The 24,748-nt window shown below is 42.1% G+C and overlaps 1 protein-coding gene across 2 annotated transcripts; it reads right to left on the bottom strand.

Annotated features, from left to right (window-relative positions):
• Positions 1-8,152: 8,152 nt before the first annotated feature.
• zfand4 (zinc finger, AN1-type domain 4) lies at positions 8,153-24,648 on the bottom strand. 2 transcript variants are annotated; one of them, XM_031305443.2, is made up of 10 exons: positions 24,292-24,648; positions 22,405-22,716; positions 21,232-21,307; positions 20,470-20,537; positions 20,137-20,320; positions 19,587-19,734; positions 17,818-19,053; positions 15,889-15,943; positions 9,859-9,976; positions 8,153-9,224 (listed from the first exon to the last, which is right to left on the bottom strand). In XM_031305443.2, exons 2-10 carry the CDS (start codon positions 22,586-22,588, stop codon positions 9,089-9,091), a joined length of 2,205 nt encoding a protein of 734 aa, XP_031161303.1. In that variant the 5' UTR covers positions 22,589-22,716; positions 24,292-24,648; the 3' UTR covers positions 8,153-9,088. The 2 variants fall into 2 exon arrangements, with proteins under 2 accessions (XP_031161303.1, XP_031161296.1); XM_031305436.2 differs by having other exon boundaries at positions 20,137-20,323; positions 24,292-24,647.
• Positions 24,649-24,748: the final 100 nt, after the last annotated feature.

The raw sequence follows: 24,748 nt of genomic DNA, 5'->3' as shown, positions 1-24,748 counted from the left end.
TTTGTCATTCCACCTGTCTCAAGTCAGCCCAAACAACATGCATTAACACACTCAGATCTCAACCACCAGAACCTACGGATTTGTCTACTGTTCCTCCTATCTATCATGACCTGGCAGAGGTGTTCAGTAAAGAAAAGGCCTTATCTTTACCACCTCATCGACCTTATGACTGCTCCATCGACCTGCTGCCCGGGGCTCCGCTTCCCACCAGTAGGTTGTACAACCTCTCTGCGCCTGAACGCGAAGCAATGGAGCAGTACATTGGTGAGTCCCTCAAGTCTGGCATTATTCGTTCCTCGTCTCCTGTGGGTGCTGGATTTTTCTTCGTGTCAAAGAAAGATAAGACTCTCAGATCTTGTATTGATTTTCGTGGCTTGAATAACATAACTGTAAAGAACAAATATCCCCTGCCTCTGCTTGGTTCTGCTTTTGAGCCTCTGGTGGGAGCCACCGTTTTCACCAAGCTGGACCTACGGAATGCCTACCACCTGGTCAGAATCAAGGAGGGGGACGAATGGAAGACGGCCAGCGCTAGTCAATGATGTTCTCCGTGATCTGCTCAACCGGTCAGTCTTCGTGTACCTTGACGACATACTTATCTTCTCCAAGAACATGGAGGACCATGTCCAGCATGTTCGACAAGTTTTGATGAGACTACTGGAGAACAAACTGTACGTCAAGGCTGAGAAATGCAAGTTCCACTCTTCTTCTGTTTCCTTCCTGGGATATATTGTGGAGAGCGGGCAGGTGAAGACGGACCCGAGCAAGGTACAGGCTGTAACTGAGTGGCCAGTTCCCACCACCAGGAAACAGTTACAGCGGTTCTTAGGTTTTGCTAACTTTTACCGCCGTTTTATTCGGAACTACAGTTCTCTGGTTGCTCCTACGACAAGACTAACCTCTCCCTCTATTCCCTTTGTGTGGTCTGCAGCAGCTGCCAAGGCTTTCATGGAACTCAAGGACCGTTTCTCCTCTGCCCCCATTCTCGTTCAGCCCGATTCCTCCAGCCAGTTCGTGGTGGAGGTGGACGCATCGAACGTTGGGGTTGGAGCTGTTCTCTCCCAACGTTCAGCAGGTGATAACAAGCTACACCCCTGTGCATTCTTCTCCAAGAAGTTATCGCCTGCTGAGAGGAACTATGACGTTGGGAATCGGGAGTTGCTGGCTGTAAAACTAGCTTTGGAGGAGTGGAGACACTGGCTGGAGGGGGCCGTTGTTCCGTTCCTGGTTTGGACCAATCATAAAAACCTTGCATATATTCAGACGGCTAAGCGCCTGAACTCCCGCCAGGCCCGTTGGTCCTTGTTTTTTGGTCGATTCAACTTCTCCCTCTCCTACCGTCCCGGCAGTAAGAATGTCAAGCCTGATGCCCTCTCGAGACAGTTCTGCTCGGTTCTGGAGGAACCCATCACTCCCAACACCATCATCCCTTCTACCTGCTTGGTGGCGTCCCTGACCTGGGAGGTGGAATCTAGGGTAAGACAAGCACTCCGCACTAACCCTGACCCTGGTGGTGGCCCACCGAGGTGTATGTTTGTTCCCGATTCTGTTTGCTCCCAGGTCCTCCAGTGGGGTCACGCCTCCAAGTTTTCCTGCCATCCTGGAGTGGCTCGTACTCTCTCCCTCATCCGGAGACACTTCTGGTGGTCCACCATGGCGGTGGATGTACGGGAGTTCGTCGGGGCCTGTACCATCTGCGCCAGGGGCAAGGCGTCTCATCGCCCACTGACTGGTCTTCTCCGTCCCCTCCCTCTACCTGGTCGACCCTGGTCACATATTGCTCTGGACTTTGTCACGGGACTACCGCCCTCAAGAGGTAACGACACAATTTTGACCATTGTTGATCGTTTTTCTAAGGCAGTCCATTTCGTGGCTCTCCCTAAACTGCCGTCGGCTGCAGAGACGGCCAACCTCATGGTGAACCACGTCTTCAGAATCCACGGTATTCCTCTGGACGTCGTTTCTGACCGTGGTCCCCAGTTCACCTCTCGTGTGGAAAGCGTTTTGCCAGGCTCTGGGCGCCAAGGTTAGTCTCTCCTCTGGTTATCACCCTCAGTCCAATGGTCAGACGGAGAGGGCTAACCAGGATCTCGAGTCTGCTCTGCGGTGCGTATGTGCCCGCAATCCCTCTGCCTGGAGTTCACAACTCACGTGGATTGAATACGCTCACAATTCACTTACCTGCTCGGCTACCGGTCTGTCTCCATTTGAAGTTTCTCTGGGCTACTCTCCTCCTCTTTCCTGTTCAGGAGTCGGAGATTGCAGTTCCCTCCGTTCAACATCACTACCGCCGGATGCAGAGAATATGGAGGGAGATTCGGCAGGCCCTTCTCCGAACACGGGAACACAACCAGCGGGTGGCCGACCGCCATCGCATCCCTGCTCCTGTTTACAGACCCGGTCAGCAGGTATGGCTCAGTTCCAAGGACATTCACCTCAGTGGTACCTCTACAAAGTTGGCCCCTCGCTTCATTGGTCCATTTGAGGTTGAGAAGGTTATTAACCCCTGTGCTGTTCGCCTCAAGCTTCCTCCTGCTCTCAGGATTCATCCCACCTTTCACGTTTCCCAACTGAAACCTGTTTCCACCAGCACTCTGAGCCCTCCTACCGTCGCCCCACCACCCACCCGGGTCACTGATGGACATCCTGCCTATACTGTTCGGCGGATTATGGATGTCAGACGTAGGGGATTCCAGTTTCTGGTCGATTGGGAAGGGTACGGTCCTGAGGAGAGGAGCTGGGTTTCCCGGGCTCTCATTCTCGACCCCTCTCTCCTCAGTGACTTTTACCGGTCCCATCCTGGGAAGCCCGGTGGTCCGCCTGGATGCGGTCGTTGAGGGGGGGTACTGTCATGATGTCATCATGGCAGCCCGTGCTTCTTTTTTGTTCTGTGTGTTTTTGTTTGTTTTCTCTCATGTCCCTCCCTCCTGTGCCAATTACTGTGAGCTGTGGGCGCGGCTTAGCTGGCAGGTGGCACCAGGTGAAGCTCATTCCCTAATCAACCTCCTGCTGTATTTAAGGCTGGCTCTGTGATCCACTCGTCGCCAGATCGTACCGTCTACCAGTGTGGTATAGTTGCACTCCTGGCTCCCTGTGTTATTTGTTTTCCTGGTGTTTTAGCTTGTGTAGCTAAAGTATTATCTGTTTTTCTCTTGTTGCAGCCTGCCTTGCTTGCTCCCACTCCTGCCTGCCTGCTTGCTCACCCCGCCTGCTCCTCTCTCTCTCTCTGTAAGGATTGGACTCAAACTCAATTGTTTGTTGGACTCTGGAGGAGGCCTTAGCACATGGTCAACGCCACCACTTCACTGGGTGCGCTCTGGAGAGCGCACTGCACCCACCACTCACCACTGGATTCCCTCGACACAACCCTCCTTTTGCCACCAGCACAATTTATTGTATATATTTCACTCATTAAACACTTAATCTTGATTATTGTGTTTTCCGTCTGCTTTTGGGTTCCACCTCCTGTGCCGTTCCGTAACAAATCACACATTGCCTAGTCACTCTCTTCTAATTATTGTGATGTTGAGGTCATTAGGACTGATATGTGCTGCTGTGCTTTTCCATAGGTCTATAGTCGATGATTTGGCTTTGTTTATCCTTGTTGTAGAGAACTCAAGCATAACTATGTCTAGAAAATACGGCAACCACTGTTTTATACAAAGCGAGTGGGAGGAGGGGGGGGGGCAGCGTTGAGCTATCATTTTCTTGGTTGCGGTTGAGCCGGCTAGCCAACCTGTCTTCTGTCTCCCAAACAGGTGTAATTTAGAGTCGTCATTAAGTAACAAAACAGTCTATAGAGTTCTTCTAAAAGCCATGAATTAAAAAAGGCATTGTTTTTGGGTCTGTGAAAAATAGACTTGCAGAACTTGGCAGAGTTGCAAGAGGGAAGCTGAATAATCCTGAAACAGAAAGTAGCAAAGAGGCATTTGGCTTGGTATGTGACACACTGCAAAAGAACAGTTGGAACAGAAGAGAAACAGCTCAAGGAAACCAAATCAAAAACAAATCAACAAAACCTGTATATATCCCACTGTGTTATGAGAATAAAAATAATTCAATTTTAAAAGATTGGTTTAGTATTGCACTTTCATATTGCACTTTCATAAAGTTGGGTGACTCACAAGATTTAGAAAACAGTGGTCAAACTTAATGCAGCAAAAGCTGAGATTCTGACTTTCAGGCTCCAAAAACACTGGATCCTACACTTCTCTTGATTTCCCCCTCCAACACTTGTACACACCCACGTCTTTCAAACTCCAGATCTCCCTTTATAATGTAGGCTTTGTTAAAAATGTGTTGATTCCAAGACCAAGCTAAGACACATTTGATGCCACTTGTATCGACAGACTTGACAAGGCTCCTGCTGAGCCACAGAAAACTGTAAGCAACTCACAGGCTGAGTAGTCCCAGTGGTGGACATGAACAACTTTCACAGGGGCGGCCCAAATGAGAGTAGTGTTTACTGTACAGACAGTTATGACTGACGGTTTGCATCCCGAAAACACATGCCCAAATACACTTCCCAGATGCACTCTCCAATAACCTCCTACTCCTCTACAAATAACTCTGCTGGTCCACAGACCAGCTACATCATTTCAGTCATTACTAATTAATAGACCACACAAATTGGTGAGTCGGCAAAGTGGTAAAAATCACTCAATTGCAAACATAGCCAACTTGGCATCCATTCCCCGTCTACTACAGCCTGCCCCAAAAAATGAGGCAGATAATTCCCTTAACACACTAACAATAGCTCTATTAAATGTCAGATCTTTAGCAGGAAAATCATTTTTAATCAATGATTTTATTATTAAACACAATCTGGATTTTATGTTTTTAACTGAAACCTGGTTGGATCAGAGTAGCAGTGCTGCTGTTCTTATCGAGTCAGCTCCCCCTGGCTTTGGTTTTATGAGTGAGAAAAGAGTTGGCAAAAGAGGAGGTGGAGTTGCTATTTTGTTCAAAGACTTATTCCTATGTACGCAAATATCTGTTGGAAATTTTGCTTCCTTTGAATATGTGGCTCTTCAGCTAAGGTCCACCGCTAGAGCTATGTTTCTAATTATTTACAGGCCACCTAAGTATTGTGCTGCCTTTTTTGATGACTTTGCTGAACTGCTGTCTATGATCTGTGTTGACTTTGACTGTGTAATTGTTGCTGGTGATTTCAACATCCATGTCGACAATCCCCAGGATAAAGGGACAAAAGAGCTGTGCTGTATCTTTGATAATTATGGGCTGACTCAACATATAACAGAGCCTACGCACAATAAGGGTCACATCCTGGACTTAATTATCTCAAAAGGTCTGAACATTTCCAAGGTTGTGGTGAATGATGTTGCTCTTTCTGATCATTCCTGTGTTTTTTTCAACAGCTCTATCTCTGTGCAAAAAAGTGCTAAAACTAAGGTAATTGGAAAACGATTCATTACTGAAAGCACCAGTGAAAAAGTCATTCAGCTTTTTTCTTCCACATCCACCCGCTCTGGAGCCTCAGTAACTGAGCTTGTAGATAACTTCAACTGTTGAATTACTAACGTTACCCTAAACAATATTTTTGATGCCTTCTAATCGGGATTTCGACCTCACCACAGCACAGAGACAGCACATTTTTAATGACATCCACTTGAATACAGATGATGGTAAAACTACAGTCCTAGTATTACTCAGTGCTGCATTCGATACGGTTGACCACAACATACTTTTGGATCGATTAGAAAACTGGGTTGGCCTCTCTGGCTCGGTACTAAAGTGGTTCCAATCCTATTTAAAGAATAGGAATTACTTTGTATCCATAGGTAATTATGTTTCTGAGCACAAAGACATGACGTGTGGAGTTCCCCAAGGCTCTGTCCTGGGGCCTCTTCTGTTGAATATCTATATGCATCCACTGGCCCAGATAATGAAAAACAATAACATAAGTTACCATAGTTATGCTGATGACACACAAATCTACATAACGCTGTTGCATGGAGACTACAGTCCAATACAAAAACTGGCTAGGTGCATTGAACAAACTAATGATTGGATGTGCTACAACTTTCTTAAATGAAGGAAAAACTGAGGTGATCATTTTTGGAGCAAAAGAGGAACGATTAAGAACCAGCGCCCAGCTTCAAACAATAATGTTAAAAACAACAGACAAAGCCAGAAATCTTGGTGTAATTATGGACTCTGACCTGAATTTTAGCAGTCACGTTAAGACAATAACAAAATCAGCCTTTTACCACCTTAAAAATATATATCAAGGGTAAAATGACTTATGTGTCAACAGGATTTGGAAAAGCTTGTCCACACCTTTATTTTCAGTAGACTAGACTACTGTAACGATGTCCTTACAGGTCTCCCTAAAAGATCAGACAGGTCAGACAGCTGCAGCTGATTCAGAACGCAGCTGCTCGAGTCCTCATAAACACAAGGAAAGCGGATCACATCACTCCAATTCTGAAGTCTCTACACTGGCTTCCTATACCCCAAAAAATAGATTTCAAAATTCTTCTGCTGGTTTATAAGTCACTAAATGGTTTAGGGCCAAATTACCTTTCGGATCTACTTGTTAACTATAAACCGCAGAGACCTCTAAGATCATCAGGGACAGGTTTGCTTGCCATCCCCAGAATCAGAACAAAAAAGGGGGAAGCAGCATTCAGTTTCTATGCACCACGTATCTGGAACAAACTTCCGGTAAACTGTAGATTGGCACCTACGCTCAGCTCTTTTAAATCAAGGCTGAAGACCTTTCTTTTCGATACTGCCTTTGTTTAATTCTTTGCACTGCACTGTATTGGGAATTTTATTCTTTTATTCCTGTATTTAATCTGTTTTTGATAAACTGTTTTTAATTTTGTATGAATTGCTTTTAATTTTGTATTAACTATTTTTAATTTTGTATTGTATTGTTTATAACTGTGTTTTAATGTTTTATGTAAAGCACATTGAATTGCACCACTGCTGAAATGTGCTATACAAAAAAAATTGCCTTGCCTTGCCTAGGGGAGCACAGACATTTTTGTCTTCAATGTTTTTCTGTGTGGTGCAGCACCAGAGGCCAGAATAGTCACAATTGTAGGTCACTCACTCTTTCATTCACTCATGCAACAGTGATACGCACCAAGTTCACCATCAGGAATCATACATAATGGCTTTTTTTATGTAACCCTGAATTAGCAAAGGTTAGAGGATGCCAACATTTGGGTAAATTATCTAAAATAAGCCCCTATTATCTTGTGGGCAAATGAAAATAATTCACAGTCATGATCTGTAAACTTTACCATTTATATACATTATATACAGTCTATGGGTGGTACTTAGGCACAGTGATGCTTTGAGCTAAATGCTAACATGCTCACAATGCTAACATGCCGATGTTTAGAAGATGTAACATTTATTATGTTCCCCATCCTAGTTTAGCATGTTAGCAAACTAGCAAACTGAAGTGAAAAGCATTGGTGTGTGTGATAGCCAATGGAGGATGCATTTATCTGCCATGAGAGACAGCAGTGTTTCAGCTGTATATGCTGCACAGCCCAATTATCTTGGATCAAAGCCAGACAACATGAAGGGAAAAAGCAAAGACAAAAACACAGACGTGACATAGGTCAGGGTTTGTCTGTTGCACAGGAACAGCATCCAAAGTGAGAGCAAAGTTTCTAATGAGCAACACCTCTACTGCTCATTTGAACTTTCTACTCAGTGACTCACCAGTAAACAAAACAAAAAGTCTTCTCATATGTACTGATTGCAACATTATATGCACTCAACTTTCCTGGATTAGTTTGTATTTTGCGTGCGTGCTCTCCCTGACAAAACTATTAATATGTCGACTGCATTTTCAAATGAACCATTGGCATAAGGCCTATTGGGATCAATCTACCTGTGGACAGTCCTATCAGATGGGGGGGGGTCCTACAGGTTCTACACGTTCAACAGGTGCAAAAATAATTTCAGCTTGTTGCTAAGGTGATAAACACAGTTTCTCATCTACTTCACAGCAATACATGTATGAAAACTATTAAGAGCTAGCAGTGGGAAAGTTCAAACATTCAATGTGCAAATAATAAAGGAACCGAAACAGAAAGACTTGAGAACACTGCAAAGAAATTACAGCAGGGCTATCTGTAAAAAAAACAGGTGTTGAGTCAGTGATGTCCAGTATGTATGGAAAGAAACTTTATTAGATCAAACCCCTGTAGATATAACAGCATTTAACGTTTTTGCAACAGCTGAGCAATAAAAAAAGACTTACAAAAGATTTTTTTATGGCAACCACCTTACTTGTAGACATAAATACCATAAGCACCCCCCCCCATCCTAATAACATTTACTTGATAGGATTACAGATTACAACTGACATTCACACCTACACGCATACTTGCTATTTAAAGCCAACCTTAAATTTAAATAAGTACTATTTATTAATAATAAATATTAAGTATTTCATCAATAAGTGGGTGTACTGTTCTCTTTTAAGAATTATTTCAATGTTAGTGATGTCGGTATGTATGTGCCCATGTAAGAAAGACATTTAGAGGTGAAGAATATAACAATCTGGATGACGACAATTTAAACACTTCATTACACAAACAGAAATTTAAGTATCCTTCCCCCCACAATAAGGAAAGTCAAACGTATAAATATGATAGTTCTAAAGTGCATCTGTCAAAGACTTGTCGAATGAAAAGTCAACAGCGGTCCTATCTTAAAAAAAAAAAAAAAAAGGCTGACAAAACTAAAACGTGCAGCAGATATATTTAGCAAAAATGACCTACATACAAGCAAAGGTTTTTTTGTTTTGTTTTGTTTTTACACAATAGAAAAAGAACAAGGTAACAGATGAAAATGATTAACATCTTCACATTGTCAATTAGAGATCATTAGTTCTTTGCCATTTCAGTCTATTCGTCTGTTCACACTTGGATTTATTAAAATTTTAAGCAAACCTGGCTGATAAAAAAAAGCACACAGTGGTGAATTAGTTCCTTCTTTCTACTAGAAATAATTTTGCAGACTCTCTTCCATTCAGTTGGTTTGACCTGTAGTTCTTCAGGTTGTTCTTCCTCTATGAAGAGGAGAGGGGTTGTCGGGTCTAGATCTTAGGCAGCTTGGGAGCACTAATGAGAGGGTTGGCTTCTTGCAGAAATCTCCGTCCGGCACTCTTGTAGTCGTAAGTGCAGTCATGCGTCTCTGCATAGCGGTGGGTGGCACAGAAGTTGTGACCACACCTGAAAGATTTAGATAAACAGTCATTTTGTTATTTATGCAAAGATCTAGAAACAATACTTTATATATTTATAGTGTGTGTCCTGACATACCTCACAGTCAGCAAATAAAAACATTGTTTTCTTCATCAGCAAACATCATCTGCTCAATCATCCAGCTATTCTGCTGAGTATGAATGGACTCCTCCATAGCAGGGTTTTCATAGACCGAAAGCCTCCTCATGTGCAACACTATTTCTATTACTTACATTCTGTAATTTATTTCATTCATGAGCACTAATATTGAGTAAATTACATTACTCATTTTATCACAGAAACATCACAGTTAGTCTTTTGAACACAGTCGAGAGCTCTACGTTACACACTGTTGCATCAGATTCAGGGTGTGCCCAGGACGAGGCCCGAGAGGGGGAAGTGATCCAGACTGATATCGTAGAGAGAAACTTTGATAATGCTAATAACAGAGATGCGTTTTCACTGGAGAGATGGCTGTGAGACAAAATGATGAACTAGGAAAAGACCACTTTCTACTAAAACGGCTGCTTCAAGGACAAGAATGAAAAATAGGGGGAGATTTGGTTTAGAGTCAGGCAGTGAGTGGGTGAGTGAGTGCAGGTGGAAATGCTGGAGGCTGTACCTGCACTCGTAGCTGGTGGCCAGGCCAGTCTTCTTGCCACAGAGGAAGCAATGCTTTGAGCTCTTCTTCTTGCTGCCTGTGGGAGCCTTGACTGGAGGTAGGTGGTATGTTGGAGTGCCTGAGAATAGAAATAGAAATATTTACTTTACAGGAGTCAGTGTGGAATTACTGATCGTGTAGTGAAAAAGTTTGTAATAATGTACACACAGTCCAGTCACGTAACTTGGCGGCTCTCTTCTGTAAATAATAAATACAATTTCAAGGGTCCCTGATATCTGCACACAGCATAACTGGAAATTTTAGGAACATTTTACAAACTTTGCTTTAATTTGTGTTTTCTTTAGCATTTCACAGACAGAAATGTGCTCATGCAAGATCCATCACAAAAATCCTGAAGCCATAAAAAAAAAGTTAGATGCAACACAGAGTCCCTTAAGGGAGCAACACGGCATCATGACTTTGCGTAAACATACACGCCACTTTTCTAAAGCCAAATGGCGTGTTATCTGTACGCATTTTGAGCTATCCACATGTATGTCTACGCTGTATACAGCGGATTGTATACACAATACTGTATACACAACACGTGGCATGTTATCGCGAAAACGTGCCGTGGTATTTCCAAAGAACATTGGGAAAGGCTTTAGTAACACTAAATAAAAATGACAAAAACACGACGGTGACCAACGTCACACACTTAGGAAAACAATGAACGGAACATTGGGGAAGGCTTTATTTATTTAAAAAAAAAAAAAAAAAAAAAAAAAAACCGGTTGATAAACGCCACACGCGGGACACGATCCCGGCTCTAATGGGTGATAGTCCTGTGTTTTACCCATCCGCCACCCCAACCAACCTCCGTCCTTTCATACTATTCGCTACGGCGATGATTCACATGTAATGTATGTCATGTCAAAACGATTATGTGTCTTGATAACACGCAGAAATGGCATACGAATTGGCGTGTCATACATACGCCACTTAGTGAGATCAGTCTGAAGGGATAACATTGCATTTCTCCCTATTCAGTACTTTCAGGCATGTTGTACTTCTTACCAAACCCCAGCAATGATGTCAAAGCAGCCATTTTCACCAGCTGTCAAAAGGCAAAACACCTGCTGTGAAATCAAACACTGGAGTGTGGCCAGAAATGCAATAAGTTTTTTTTAAAGTGCCCATATTTGGATTTGGGGTGTTATGTTGTGTCTCTGGTGCTTCCACACACATACAAACTTTGAAAAAAATCCACCCATGCTGTTTAGAGTGAGATACGGTTTCTGAATGTGTCCTGCCTTCAGTCTCTGGGTGAGCTGTTCAAAATCGGCACGGCTTGTGACGTCACAAGCCGAAACAAGCAGCCTAAATGCAACCATTAGCTCGTAGCGTTAACATTAGCGTTAGCATGCTAACGCTAATGCTAACGCTAGCATGCTACCTAGCAAAGCACTTCTACAACACACAAGTTCACCATAATCTACAAAAGAACTACTTCCATGTGCGCCCTCATTTAGAAGTCTCCCAGCTAATCCTGCCTTGTAACTGACCGAAGTTGTAGAAACAGCCTTTCTTTTACTGTCTATGGAGCCAGCTAGCTGACATGATCTACACCTGAGCTACTGAGCATGTGCAGTGCAATCAAAGATAGTACAGAAGAAGAAGAAACGAGGTCTCACTCTGTAGCTAAAACAGAGACCAGCTGAAAAGAGGATCTGCAGCAGTGAGAGAGAGCGGTGCAGTACAACAAAAATATGGTGTTTTTTGAAAATTAAACCATGTAAACCTATTCTGGTACAACCTTAAAATACAATTATGAACCTGAAAATGAGCATAATATGAGTGCTTTAAGTCTCACTGCACTGCAATTCTAAAAACCTGTCAGTATTAACCATTTTACTTTGTTTTGTTTCTATCGTATTGCCATTTCACTGAGCACGAGGAGAGTGCTTTCATACCATGCATTACGTCGGCCTTATGTCTGTCACCTGACACCGACAGGGAAAAAACTGCCAGAAAATAATCTGTCAAAAAGTGTTCACACTGTCCCATTCATGTCTTTTCATCTAGGATTTCTTGTGAGTTCTGACAATTAATTTCAAGCTTGGTTTATGATAAAGTGCACATTTTAAAATGATTGTAGTCAACTAAATTACATGTAAACAGTAGTAAATTAGTGACGTCATCATGTCCTCATATGAACCATTACCCGTCATAATGTTAGAAAATATTTTAGAAAACAAAATGTTAATTTCCTACGTTAGGGAACACTGGCTTATGTCAGCTTGTACCCGTAATCGCGTCTGTGGAAGCATGCAGCTCGGCAGGGTTTGTGAGCCGTGGGGGATATAGGAACATACAGATAAAACTGACAGCTCTGTGATGAAGGTACAGGAAACTCGCCGTCAAGCAGCTGGGCGTGGAATTGGATTTTTATTTGTTTTGTGCACTTTAACCTGCAGCCATACTGAATACAGTGGTTTCAAATGCATTCAAAGCCAAGCACATTTCCCACATTCTCTTGTTTAGTTGACTTAACTTGAGTTTGATTACATTTTATAAAGGGCTGTCCAAATCATGTTTTCTTTGCTCCCAGTCCTAATCTACCCTCCGTATTAAATGAGTTGGATTAGGATTGTTCTGATATGTGCACAGCAGCACTGCAGGGACATGGTACACCGAGAGACAAAGGTACCTTTTTTGTAACTTAAAAGTATCTCAGCTTGTGTCACACTTTTTTTTGGATAATTTTTTGGGTTTTTAAATGGCCTTTAATTGACAGGATAGCTTGAAGACAGGAAAGGGGAGAGAGAGGTGGGACGACACGCAGCAAAGGGCCGTGGGTTGGATTCGAACCCGAGCCGCTGCCAAGGACTCAGCCTACATGGGGTGCACGCTCTACTGGGTGAGCTAGAGGTCGCCCCAGCTTGTGTCTCACTTGCTGTCAGTGTTGATATCTTCATTTAAACTCCAGAGGCCTGTACTACGAAGCGAGATTTGGCGTTAACGAGCTAACTTCAGGTTCAACCCAGGGTTTTCTGTACTACGAAGGTGGATTAGTTGTTATCGGGTTCAATCGCCATGGTAACTTATGCTGAACGCCTAACCTGGTCAGGAGCAGGTTAAGTTGGAGATTAGAGATCAACCGGTGTTAAAGCACCGCCTACTGACCAATCAATACTCGACTGATAACGGCGTCACCGTTCTTAGAAGATCAGCTGGAGCTCGGTGGGCGGAGAGAGAGAGAGAGAGGTGCGCTCATAAAAGTTAAAACATTTAGAGACCGACAACCCCGTTAACATTCCCTGATGGGTATCTTTACGAAAGATATAGATTTGAAGCGGAGGGAATTACGTATAGGCTATTTGTTGGCTTCTTCAGCCGTGTGTTGCCAATGCGCACATCGGTTTAAATTATGTTTTTTTTTTATTTTCTCTCACGATCGCTTACCACTGCTGGGGTTGCAACTGAAATAAAAGTCTAAAGCAAGACAGTTCATGGAAAGCAGAAGTGTAATTATATATGGTCAGATCTTGTGCCTGACTGATGGGGAAGTGACCAGTGTAGTCTAATGTATTGTAGTGGGTGTACTGTACTGTATATTGGCCAGAATCTGCCTTTGGGGAGGAGGGGGGCATATCATAGTGGGGGGGTCTGGGTGTCCTCCCCCAGGGAAGTTTTAAGCATCAACGACTTCATTTCCTGCATTCCGATACACTTTTATGCAATAGGCTACCTTAGAAAAAAGCACGGATAACAATTCAAAATCTATCAAAAATATAATCGAAAGTATGTTACGTGTCATTGGGCATTTTTAAGTGGGTATATAGACATCCTGGAGCTATCACGTAGACTACACCACTGGAAGTGATATTGATAGGATAAGCGTTGTGATTTACGCAAAACAGCATCGGCTTTTTATGCCAGCTTTCCTTCCTGCATTTTGCCTGTAAAACCGTGTCTGTGTTCTTCATATTTATGTAGAATTATAGTTTGCTCTTGTTATGTAAAATATGCGACTCTGGTAGATGTTTGTGATTGGTCATGCTGCGCAAACACCGCCTCTTTTATGTGAACGCACGCGTCTCTAGATTGGGAAACCCTGGGTTGATTGAACTAGTTGTTAACCAGCGTCGTGATACGGGTTATGCGGGACCGCGGTTGTTAGGTTAGGTGAAGCCGGGTAACTGAAAGAAATCCAGACATGTTGATCTGGATTCGTAGTACAGGCCTCTGGTTGTGTTGGTTTGTGTTGCTCTGCAGTTCAGTCACTGATAACCGAGGAAAAGGTTCCAATGTTTTAATGGAGCTAATTGAGATGTTTGTCAAAGCTGGTGTACCAGGAGCACAATGGGTTTCTATGAACAATAGATCTGCATTACAGACCAATCAAAACATGATTTTTTTAATAGGTCTTACTTTTCTAATAATTTCCAAGGAAGTTACGAAGTAGTAGTTATTCTAGGGAAAAACTTCTTTCTTGAAATAGCTCCATTTAAACCGAAGTAAATAATCATTTGTCATTTCTTTACTAATGGGAACTATCCAACAGTGTCTCTATTTTTTCTATAATTAGTATCAAATTATACAGTTTGTTCCAGGAAAACGCTGGGAAATTATTATGGTAAAAACAGACTTGTAAAATAAAGAGTTACCAACTAGATTTAGCAGAGCAGTTAGGGACATCCCAATTTGACATAGACATTACCTAATTGTGACACAGTGAGAACCCATTTTTGCAACAAAACCAAAATACAGAAATGCCTCATTTACATAATGTGTGCATTCAGATTGTTATGACCAGATTGATCTTAGATGCATTTCCTTTTTATTACCCTAGATAAGTCACTAAAACAACTTATCAAGCTGTACTTCAAAAACTGAAAGTATGAGGGAAAAGACTCCTTGGTCTGGTGCCATGAATGCCAGGTGCTATTATATCCACAGTGTACAACTGGCAAACAGCCAGCGGAGCATCATGCATCATCATTATGAGGTTTCTTATCAGACTGAAGTGGAATATGTACTGACTGAGGAAACCATAAATGATGTTACGAAAGAAAATAGAGAGCACATGAAATCTCAGTGGAGGGATGACTCACTTATCAGGACAACAACATAGTCAGAGCAATAATAGAGTGAAGAGGCCACTCAAGAAAAGGAGTTTTATCCAGAGTCCAGTCTTGAACGCCACTGAAAATATATATTGAGTTTTTCCAAGAATGCCCATGTATTCTGACTGCTTATGAGTATCTACAATATGTGTAAGAATGAGAGAAAAGTGTAGGTGTGTAAAGCGAGGAAAGGCAACCCCAAAAAGACCAGAAGCTGTAATTACTGCCAAGAGTTTAAAATGTATCTTTTAAGGACTAAATTAATCTATTTTTAATGACCCATTGAGGTGTGAACACCAGAGTCAGCATACTTAGTGGCTCTGATAGATGGTATATCTTTTGGAAGCACTCAAATGCCAAAATAATTTCTGTAGATATTATGTATTCCTTTCTGTGTGAAAATGCAGTTGAAAGTAGAGACTGACTTAAAAGTAATTTGTGTGCAGTCGTTAGTTGGGTCGTTGAGTCGATTCTTTGAACACCATCAATACATGCTCAGTCTTTGGGAAACACTGATGAACAAATGTCCAGTATTAAAAGAAAAAAAAAGTACCTTGACTCACTACTTGATATATATTTATCCTTATGAATAGCCTAAGCATATCAGTGGATGAAATAAATAAGTGAGTGTGCTTGTGTGTAGGCCTGGCACCTTCTGTTGTTTGTTCTGCTTCAGTTATAGCAGTAATGAATATTTAAAACCACTGCGGTGCTTTGTTGTAGCGCTCACACAACATGCACTGAAGGATTTCACATAACAACATCCTCTCTATATGCAACTGCACCTCTCAAGACCTGCATCGTTAGCTCAGAACCATTTGGCTACAATGCACTCTGGTACAGCAGGTGGCTGTAAAGTCCACAACTCAAATGTGCAATCCTACCACCACAACTCAACACTTTCTTTGTGCTTTTCCCTTACCTAATCTCCCGAATGAAGTCATGACTCCCCCGGCTGATTCAAGAGTGTTGGTGGCCTGAGAAAACAACAGCAACATAACATATTTTTAGAGCAAATCAATACAACAATAGCACTGCTTTTTCCTGAGAAAAATCTAAATGTTTTACTCAATGTTGAGCTGGAAAAGAGCTTAAAGTTGTCACTATTACTGGTGAAGTAATACAAAGTAAGTATCACTAGGAATGAACCATACATAACATCAAAAATGGAGGTGTATATAATTTGAGTGTTTATGTAGACAAAAAGACACTGAGAAAACTGATATGGTTGTGAGAGAACTGATGTTCCTAACAGAACGGGAGATCATTACAAGATGGACTCAAAGATTATTTTTGATAGACCTTAGCTATTTTCCATGAATCATAATATTTGCATTTCTCCTTGTGCATCAAACTTATTTACAGGGCAGTGAATACTGCTTGATACATTTTGATATATTACATTTTCACATTGTATCAATTGAACCTTACATGCAGTATACCGTGTCACATATGGGTTAATGTCTGATGAAGTCCAACTACAGCATTTTAATAACATATTTAAACTAACAAGCTGTGTGTGGGTATTTTTCTCTCTTTTTTTGCTCTAGGGCTTGAAGATACTATTATCACCCCATCTCGGGACAAAACTCATATCACGACCGACCATTTTCATCTCTAAATGACTCATCAGTTGGATATTAGTGAAATTTGTCACAACATGACATTATAAATACTTGACAGTACAATGTATGCAGTTTTTTTTTTAAATCTATTTTGGTCTACTAAAAAAATAAAGCAATCTGAGTCACTGTTTAAACTGATTCAGATCTTCTTCAACAATTCAGTGACTGTCATATCAAGATATTGCTGTGACAATTATATCAAAAAGAATTTCACATCACCCACCTTTACTTTTAAGCATATGCTACCTTTGTGGGTTGGGATGAGCATAGTATAAGTTCCGGTAGTCATTATTACTAATATTTAGTGAGTGCACTTTACAGAATACACCGTTTAAAAAAAAAAAAAGTACTGTTATGCGTGTTATCAGTGTAGTGTCTTTAGAGAAGTGTTAGCTGATGGACAGGGTCAGACTGATATGTCACATGAGGGGGCGTGGTGTGGTTGATCTGATTTAACTCAGCCATTGCAGGTGTGTGGGAATTTTGATTCAGGAAGCAGAGGCAGAGAGCCTGAAGCGGCCGGATGCTAAAGACCACACACGCTGGAGACAAACATTTTGGGAAAACTGATTCTTATTGAAAACACTGTTTTTATTGAAAATACGTTATTTCCCACAACACAACTTTTTAGAAATACACCTTTTAAAACCTGAACTACAACACAGATAACGGGCTCACGGAGTCACAACGCTGACGAAGGACCCTGGAAAGCTTTGTTCTACGAGCCCAGGTTAGCGTAGCCTTGTAACAGTACAAATTAGAGGTGCAACGATGAATCGATTAGTTAACTATTAAATTAATCGCCAACTATTTTGATAATCGATTAATCGTTTGAGTCATTTTTTTATTAAAAAAAAATAAGATTTCTCTGATTCCAACTTGTTAAATGTGAATATCTTCTAGTTTCTTCTCTCCTTTGTGACAGTAAACTGAATATCTTTGAGTTTTGGACAAAACAAGACATTTGAGGACGTCATCTTAGGCTTTGGGAAACACTGATCCACATTTTTCACCATGTTTTGACATTTTTATAGATCAAACAACTAATCGATTAATCGAGAAAATAATCGACAGATTAATCGACTATGAAAATAATCGTTAGTTGCAGCCCTAGTACAAATACTTAAACACTCAAATTATCCGGAGAACAAAACACAAATTGAGGATTAAAAGTTATTCCACAGATCCAACTTGAGCAGCAAACACTGACACCTCTCTGTACTCACCATGTAAGAGGCTGCTGCTCGGTGTAAAGGTGACATTTGTCTTATCAGATCACCCTGAAGAAGCCTGTTAGTTGGGATGGATGGCAGCCTGGAGCCAAGGCTGCTCAGTCCTGAGGCAGTGGCAGGGGGCAATGCCAGTCCCAGACTCTCTCCAAAGCCATCCTTCCTGTTGCTGCTATCTGCAGCCCTTGTTGAGAGAGATGCTAAGAGTTCAGAGTTATTTAGGGTACCCAGTGGCTCCTTAGATGCTTGGTTGGCCATCTTAGTGATGCCTCTTGCTTCCCTCTTCGAGATAAGCTCTGGCCTTTTGCCAGGTGACTCCACTTTAACACCACAAAGGCGTGGTGGATGAGTTGACAAGGTGGTGGAGGGTTGAGGGGATGTCCTGGCTGGCTTCACTTGTGCTGAGGATTGTGCTTGAAGGTTGGGCTGTAAACAGGAGAGAGTGGAATCAAAAGCCTGAGGCAGCGGCCTGGTAGAAGTGGATGATGAGGTGGAAACGGGCAAGGGAGAGGGGGGGCTGATATGAAATGGTGTGCCGGGCTGTGTCCTCTGACCTCTGCTGGTGAAAGTATCACTTGTCCCAAGTGTCCAGGTACTGAGTGGGGAGGGGGAGAGCGGAAACTGGTGCTGAGCCCCAACCTCGAGGGACCGACGACCTCCCTCTGGCTGTGTGGACACATCCAGACTCAGAGGGTCTAGCAGTTCCCCAAATGGAGCTCCAGGTTGTGCTGGCACCACCACCCCAGGAGCTTCCTCTAATAAACTCAGCCCGACTGCCTCCCCTGCAGGCTCAGCAAGGTCAAAGGTGGCTTCAGGTGGCCCCCTGATACACAGCGGAGGGAGCTGAGGGTACACACAGTCCCTCATCAACCTGGTGCTGCCAATATCCAACCGGGACACTTTAGGAGGGGGCCGGATCTTTGCAAATGGTGGGCATGTCTCCCATGCCTCCTCCTCCTGAAGCATATAACAAGAAGGCGAGGAGAAAGAGGGAGGGGGTCGTCTAGGGACAGAAAAGTGGGCAGAGGTTGCAGCAGCAGACGGCGGAGAAGGTTCTATGGATTCATGATCTGTGATTGGAGGTAGTTGTGCATTTGATTGCCACGGCTGGTTGATCTGGGCGTGTGAACGAAAGAGGCGATGATGGTGACGTGTGTTGGAAAGTCCTAGAGAGCCACCGCAGGGTTGTGGGCTGACAGGGGGCCGTGGTTTTACCTTTGCCAACTTCTTCGGCTGGAGGACAGAGACACAGACAGAGGCAGTTAGATTATACCACAGCACCCTTTCAAACATACTGTACATTTTCAGTATTTTTCCCCATTCTGTAAAATTATAAAATCATAGTGCTTATCTCCTCACTTGATTTAGGCTGCTTGTATAAATTAATTATAAGCATAAAAAAATCTTTGAAGAGCCAGTACAGTTTAATGTCATGAAAAGATCCATCCTCTTACAAACATATGCAAATTATTGTTTGACGCAGTACATCTGCATTATGCAAAATGGTTGCAGGCTACCAATTTTAGTCTATGATTATGAAAAGCAGGATTCTATTTGGTTTAATTATTTTAGGGATTGAAAAAAATACAACCATGAAAAAAAATGGCTTGAAGAATAGCTTTCACAGAAAGGGGACAATTCCTGTTTTTCATAGCATGTCTACATTCAAAATGGTGTGAAAATAAATAATGTGTGGAGGCCACATTTGCCCTCTCTGATAGGCAGTACAATTTTAATAGGTTTTTGTGATCCCAGTTTCTTCCAACCTTCTTGTTGAGGTTCATGTCCTCCATCTTGGCTTTGAGTAGCTTAATTTTGTTCATGGTGATGGAGTTCTCAAGGCTTTGCTGTTCAACTGCAGAACTCGCTCCATCCTCCTCCTCCTCTGCACACACATTGTACACCGAGCCACCACTGGAAAATATGAGAGGCAAAAACACTCTTCCGATTAGTGATCTAACAAAGCTGTTGGCAGTCTCTTCAGTGGTCCTGCTCACTTAACTCAGTGCTACGACTACCACTGGATAATCAATGTTTATTACTCAACTCCACACTAGCTGTATAATTAGTTATTTATACTTATTTATCCTGTTTTTTCCTATTTGTGCCTTTTTTTAGCACCATTCTGAGTACTCAGAACCTAATGCAATAGTCTCTGTTTATATTTCATATGTTACTGCATGTTTAATGATGACCAATGTGAGATAACCCCTGGCCCAATTCCTTTTATATGCATAGTTTAGTATTTGGACTGATAATATAATGATATAATACTTGTGTTTAAAAACAACAAGGACAGTATGACAATATCCCAACCTCAGAGATTCAGAAAGAGGGGTCAGGGTTCCATCTCCCCTGTCGACCACTCGGAAGAAGTTTAGCTGGTCATTTTCACGATAGACCACAAATGTAACCTGCTTGTTGGCCAGGCTTTTCTCACAACCCTCCTCCTTTGTGCTCTCCATCAGGTCAGTCACCTCTTTGATAGGATCCTCCATGGCTACTGACAACAGAAGAGAGGGGGGTTCTGTGGTTAAAATGATTTAAATTCCCAAATGTGTTAGAGAATTTATGAAAAATCTTTTGATATAATGGAAAACAGATGTCCAGCTGCCATGTGAATGTACAGTTCGTTGGTCTTTTCCTTACCTCTCCTGGTGTTAATTGGGCCTCCCCTCATAGCTAAGACCAGTTTCAAAGTGCAGCCCTCTGCAATGCTGCAAACACAAAAAGACCGATGATCAATACAGCAGAATAAGTGAAGAGTATTGTAACCTATTCCCCAGTGTATGTTATTGTAATGGAAGAGAAGAAAATAACAGTAGGCAACATATTTACTTTTAGGGTAATATGCTTTACTTCTGAGGCAGAGGGGAGATGCTCTGATATAAAGTAAACAGCACTCCAAGGTTCAGGATGATTTCCAGATGAACTTAAGTACACAACTGGGAATTCCTCTGGAACATTTGTTTCTGATGTTTCTTCAAAAGCATGCTGCATGGTGTTAGGCGAGTCTAGCAAGATAGCACCAGACGCTGTTCATGTGGAGAATTAAGTGACAAGCATTCATAGCAATATACCACCATCTGCAGTCAGCAGAGGACTGGAGGGTGAGGTCCGCATCTCGTGAACTGGCAAGAGTGGAGGGGCAAGCTCTCTAAATAGGACCAGTACGCCACTGGTCTCATCTGCATCCTGTCTACATCTCTGGCTCATTTCCGATTTGTTGAACTGAATTAAGACGGAGTTACCACCGCAGCAGGAAGGCTTTAAAAGTGCACATGCAAATTACTCTTAATGTACACAAGGTGTTTTCAAACATATTGCTAGTAATTGGTCTTGTTTTCTTTGTGATTTTGCCTCGGTGTCAGTGCTCTGTAGGACAGAAAGGTTCAGCAGGAATATATTTACCCATAGTCATGTAGACAATGTTCATCATCCAACTCCAGATTGTTCCAGATAAGGTGTTGCTGGGCAACAGGGATACCTTTAACAAGCAAAATTGACAAAGACCTGTTCATATTTCATATACTAAAGTTCACTAATCTGACAGACAGGCAAGTTGGGAATGCTGCCAAAAGAAGCATCCAAACACCACTAAAGATGATTCATGTCTGCCCCCTAAAGACAGAACCATGTTAATTGCTGAAAAAGGGCAAATCATTTAAAACAAAACAAAAAAAAAAAAACTTGTAGATGTGCTAGTGTTATCTCACCATAAAGACAGCTAAAACTAAAACTTACAGCTAAAACTGTCAAATACATGAGGTTGGTTGGACTACTATATGTCTACAAATGTATCCAATATTGCAAATTAGACTAAAATAATAAGACCAGTTGAAGGATGACACCCTAATTAATACAGATGCTCTCTAGAGCTACTCCTTGAAATGAGATGGAGTGTATGTGTAGTCAGGAAGCTCTCTGTGCCCACAATGAGTGAACTGGCTGACCCGGCGCTGGAGGTGAGCCAGTGTTAGTGAGTGAGCATTGGTCCTTTCATTGCAGAGTGGTTTTCTCCATCACAAACACATTTGGCCTGGCTGTCACACCTCCTCACACACAGAGCACAGAGAGGCCTTTCTGACCAAAACTGAAAACGATATGAAAGGTCCCAAATGTTTTTTTTTACCAACGCACAATAGCTTGAATTACAAATAAAAACTGACAGCCCTAACACTGGTCAAGATGTAAAGTGACAATAAGTCTAAGTGCTCTTAATTTAGAGTGTAACCATGAGTTTTCTGCCCATTTCTTTTTTTTTTTTTTGCATCTATTGTTTTTCCCACAATGTTACATTGAGTGTGGTAAGTAGTTCTGATCCAAGTCAACAGCACAAACAACTTAAAACTTTGAGAAGATACAGTGACTCCACAGAGCAACACACATGACTGAAAAACTGACCTCGCAAGAGACTGAAAAGACCATACAAAATGGTCAAACAAATTACTTCTCATCTTCCCAGTCTATCGAAAAATTTATACAGCTTGCTGGCTCAATCAGTGCAATACCTTGACTTATAAAGTATGGACACTATTCCCAGTAGGCTAAAACATGCAAACTACACATTGGTGTGCTTTGTACCTTCCAGCCTCTGGATCTTTGCCTTGACTGAAATGACAGCCTCAAAGGGCAACACACGCAGCTCAAAACAGGTCCCTGTCAGGGTCTCTATGAAGAGCTCCATAGTGTCATAGAAAGGGAGCTTATAGTGAAAAGCTCCCACACTGTCGTCATTAAAGAAGGGTGGCTCCTTCCTGTCGGTCATCTTGGCAGACTGGGAGAGCGACTTCGGGGATATGGTTAAATGGGAGGGCTGGCCCAAGATGAAGGAGAGAGGGACAGGCACTGCTCACTAGCCTCATGACCGTCACACATCATGCAGGATGACCACAGCTGTGAGTAGAAACAAAAGCACTGCATGATTATCAGAACTTTTTAGAAGGTTTGATTAGTTTAACCATTCCCTGCAAACTAGCTTCCCACAGGTCGAGGAATTTATTTGTGATAATCTACGCTTTGGAAGTCGGCTCAGAATTCACATAGCATTCAAAACCTAACCTCTGATAGCCAACTCATTTTTGACTGTACATGAATGCACCATTTTGACAGACTTTTCAATAAATCCATGCATGCAACTGCATTTTTTTGCAGACATAAATATATTTTTGGGCAGGGGAATATATATATATATATATATATATATATATGTGTGGGGAGTGTGGGGCACTGACAAAATTAATAACATAATGTTAAAGACTGAGCTATGCACACGATGAGGTAGTTTTGTAGGTAACGCAATTCGGATGGACCAGTGGTAATAGACAAAAATATGCTCATATGTAATAAAAAACAACTGTCCACAAGACTGAAACTGTCTTGTAATACATGGAGGAGCAATTATTTTAGGACAAGGGCATGTTATCAGTGGCAGCAGACATGCACAATCCTCTCATGAAAAATTCAGTGAAGTATATAAGGCCTTGGCCAAAATTCAAGAGGATCAGGTGTGTTACATAAGCCTATCAGTGGTATGAAGTGTCCTGTGCCTGACCGCAGCCTCTGACAGATCACTTGACTCACCAACATCTTACAAAATTGAATGTGAGAGGCAGGTTAGTCCAATCATGCTTTTATTTATTCTGAAAAAAATAAGCAATGTGAATTCAACATTTGAAATAATGTTATGTCATATAACCCACAACACTTTAGTTTAAATGTGTCCTTCCATTACTTAAATTTAAGTAATCTAGTTAACTTAAGTTTTTCTCCTTGGAACTATTATATATATTTTCTGGGTTGGGACTGATGAGACTGATTAGCTAGCTATTTACGTTATATATGAGCTTGTCCCTTTGTGTTTTGGAGTATAGTTGTCCACAAGCTGCTGTCTAGACCATAGGCTATATTCCACACTGACCCTCTTAAATGAGATATTCCACTTCACTGGGGCCTGACAGGAGCTCAAGTAACTGTTAAACCACTTATGCCCACAAAGGCGTAACTTACAACACTAAAGATGAACTGTCTCTCTGATTGTTGGCTCTATAATGTTATTATATAGCTAACCCATTCAGAGAATTAAGGGTTGTCAAAACAGGACAGTCCCTGAAGAAAGCGGTTAGGTCGTCATGTTACAGGCGACGCTATGACGTTATGCAGATTCAATCTGCATAAAATCTGAGATTTCCTCGGACTACATTTAACCTTTTATACAACGGTGGTTGACCACACCACTGTGGTGAAGCCAAAGGCCACGTCGGCGAAAAGAGACTAAATAGGTTAACGTTAGCTAGCCATTAAGCTAGCTAGTTGCCTGACAACGGAGCTGAATGGAGTTGGAAGTCGCCGCAATCCGACTAACGTTAGCAAAGAAAGGTCACACAAGCAGTAATAATTATACCTCCCAATTTTCACGAAGCAGTTTAAAACATTGGTTAACGTTGGTACTGATTATTAAAACCTGCTTACCAGTATCTTCTGCAATAACACGGCAGTGAATCCCGTCTAGCTGCTGTTAGCTTTCGTTGCCATGTTAGCCAACAACTCAAACAATGGCTACCTTTCTCAGTGGTTGGCTAGCAGGCTGCTATGCTACATCCATGGGCTTCAGTCCTTTATAGTCCGGTGTTACGTTAGCTAGCTGTCGACGGTTGCTTTCAAATCTAAGCAGCATTTCATCACGTTTAACCCTAAAAACTACACACGGAACAAAATAGACATGTCGTCCGTTGTGGGTCGCCGTGGCCCCTTGTTAGCGACATCATACCTGTCAAAGGCGTCTAAACAACACCTTTGTCACCTTATTTGATTGACAGACAAAGGAACCAATTAGCGCCAGGGATGGTGAGGTGGGCGGAAAATACACACCCCATGTTCACATGAAGCCGTTTTTACTGTACACGTTAATAAAATGATATACCGTCAA

Source organism: Sander lucioperca, chromosome 15 (assembly GCF_008315115.2).
Source record: "Sander lucioperca isolate FBNREF2018 chromosome 15, SLUC_FBN_1.2, whole genome shotgun sequence".
NCBI classification, from domain to species: Eukaryota; Metazoa; Chordata; class Actinopteri; order Perciformes; family Percidae; genus Sander; species Sander lucioperca.
This window is presented reverse-complemented; position numbering and strand designations above follow the sequence as displayed.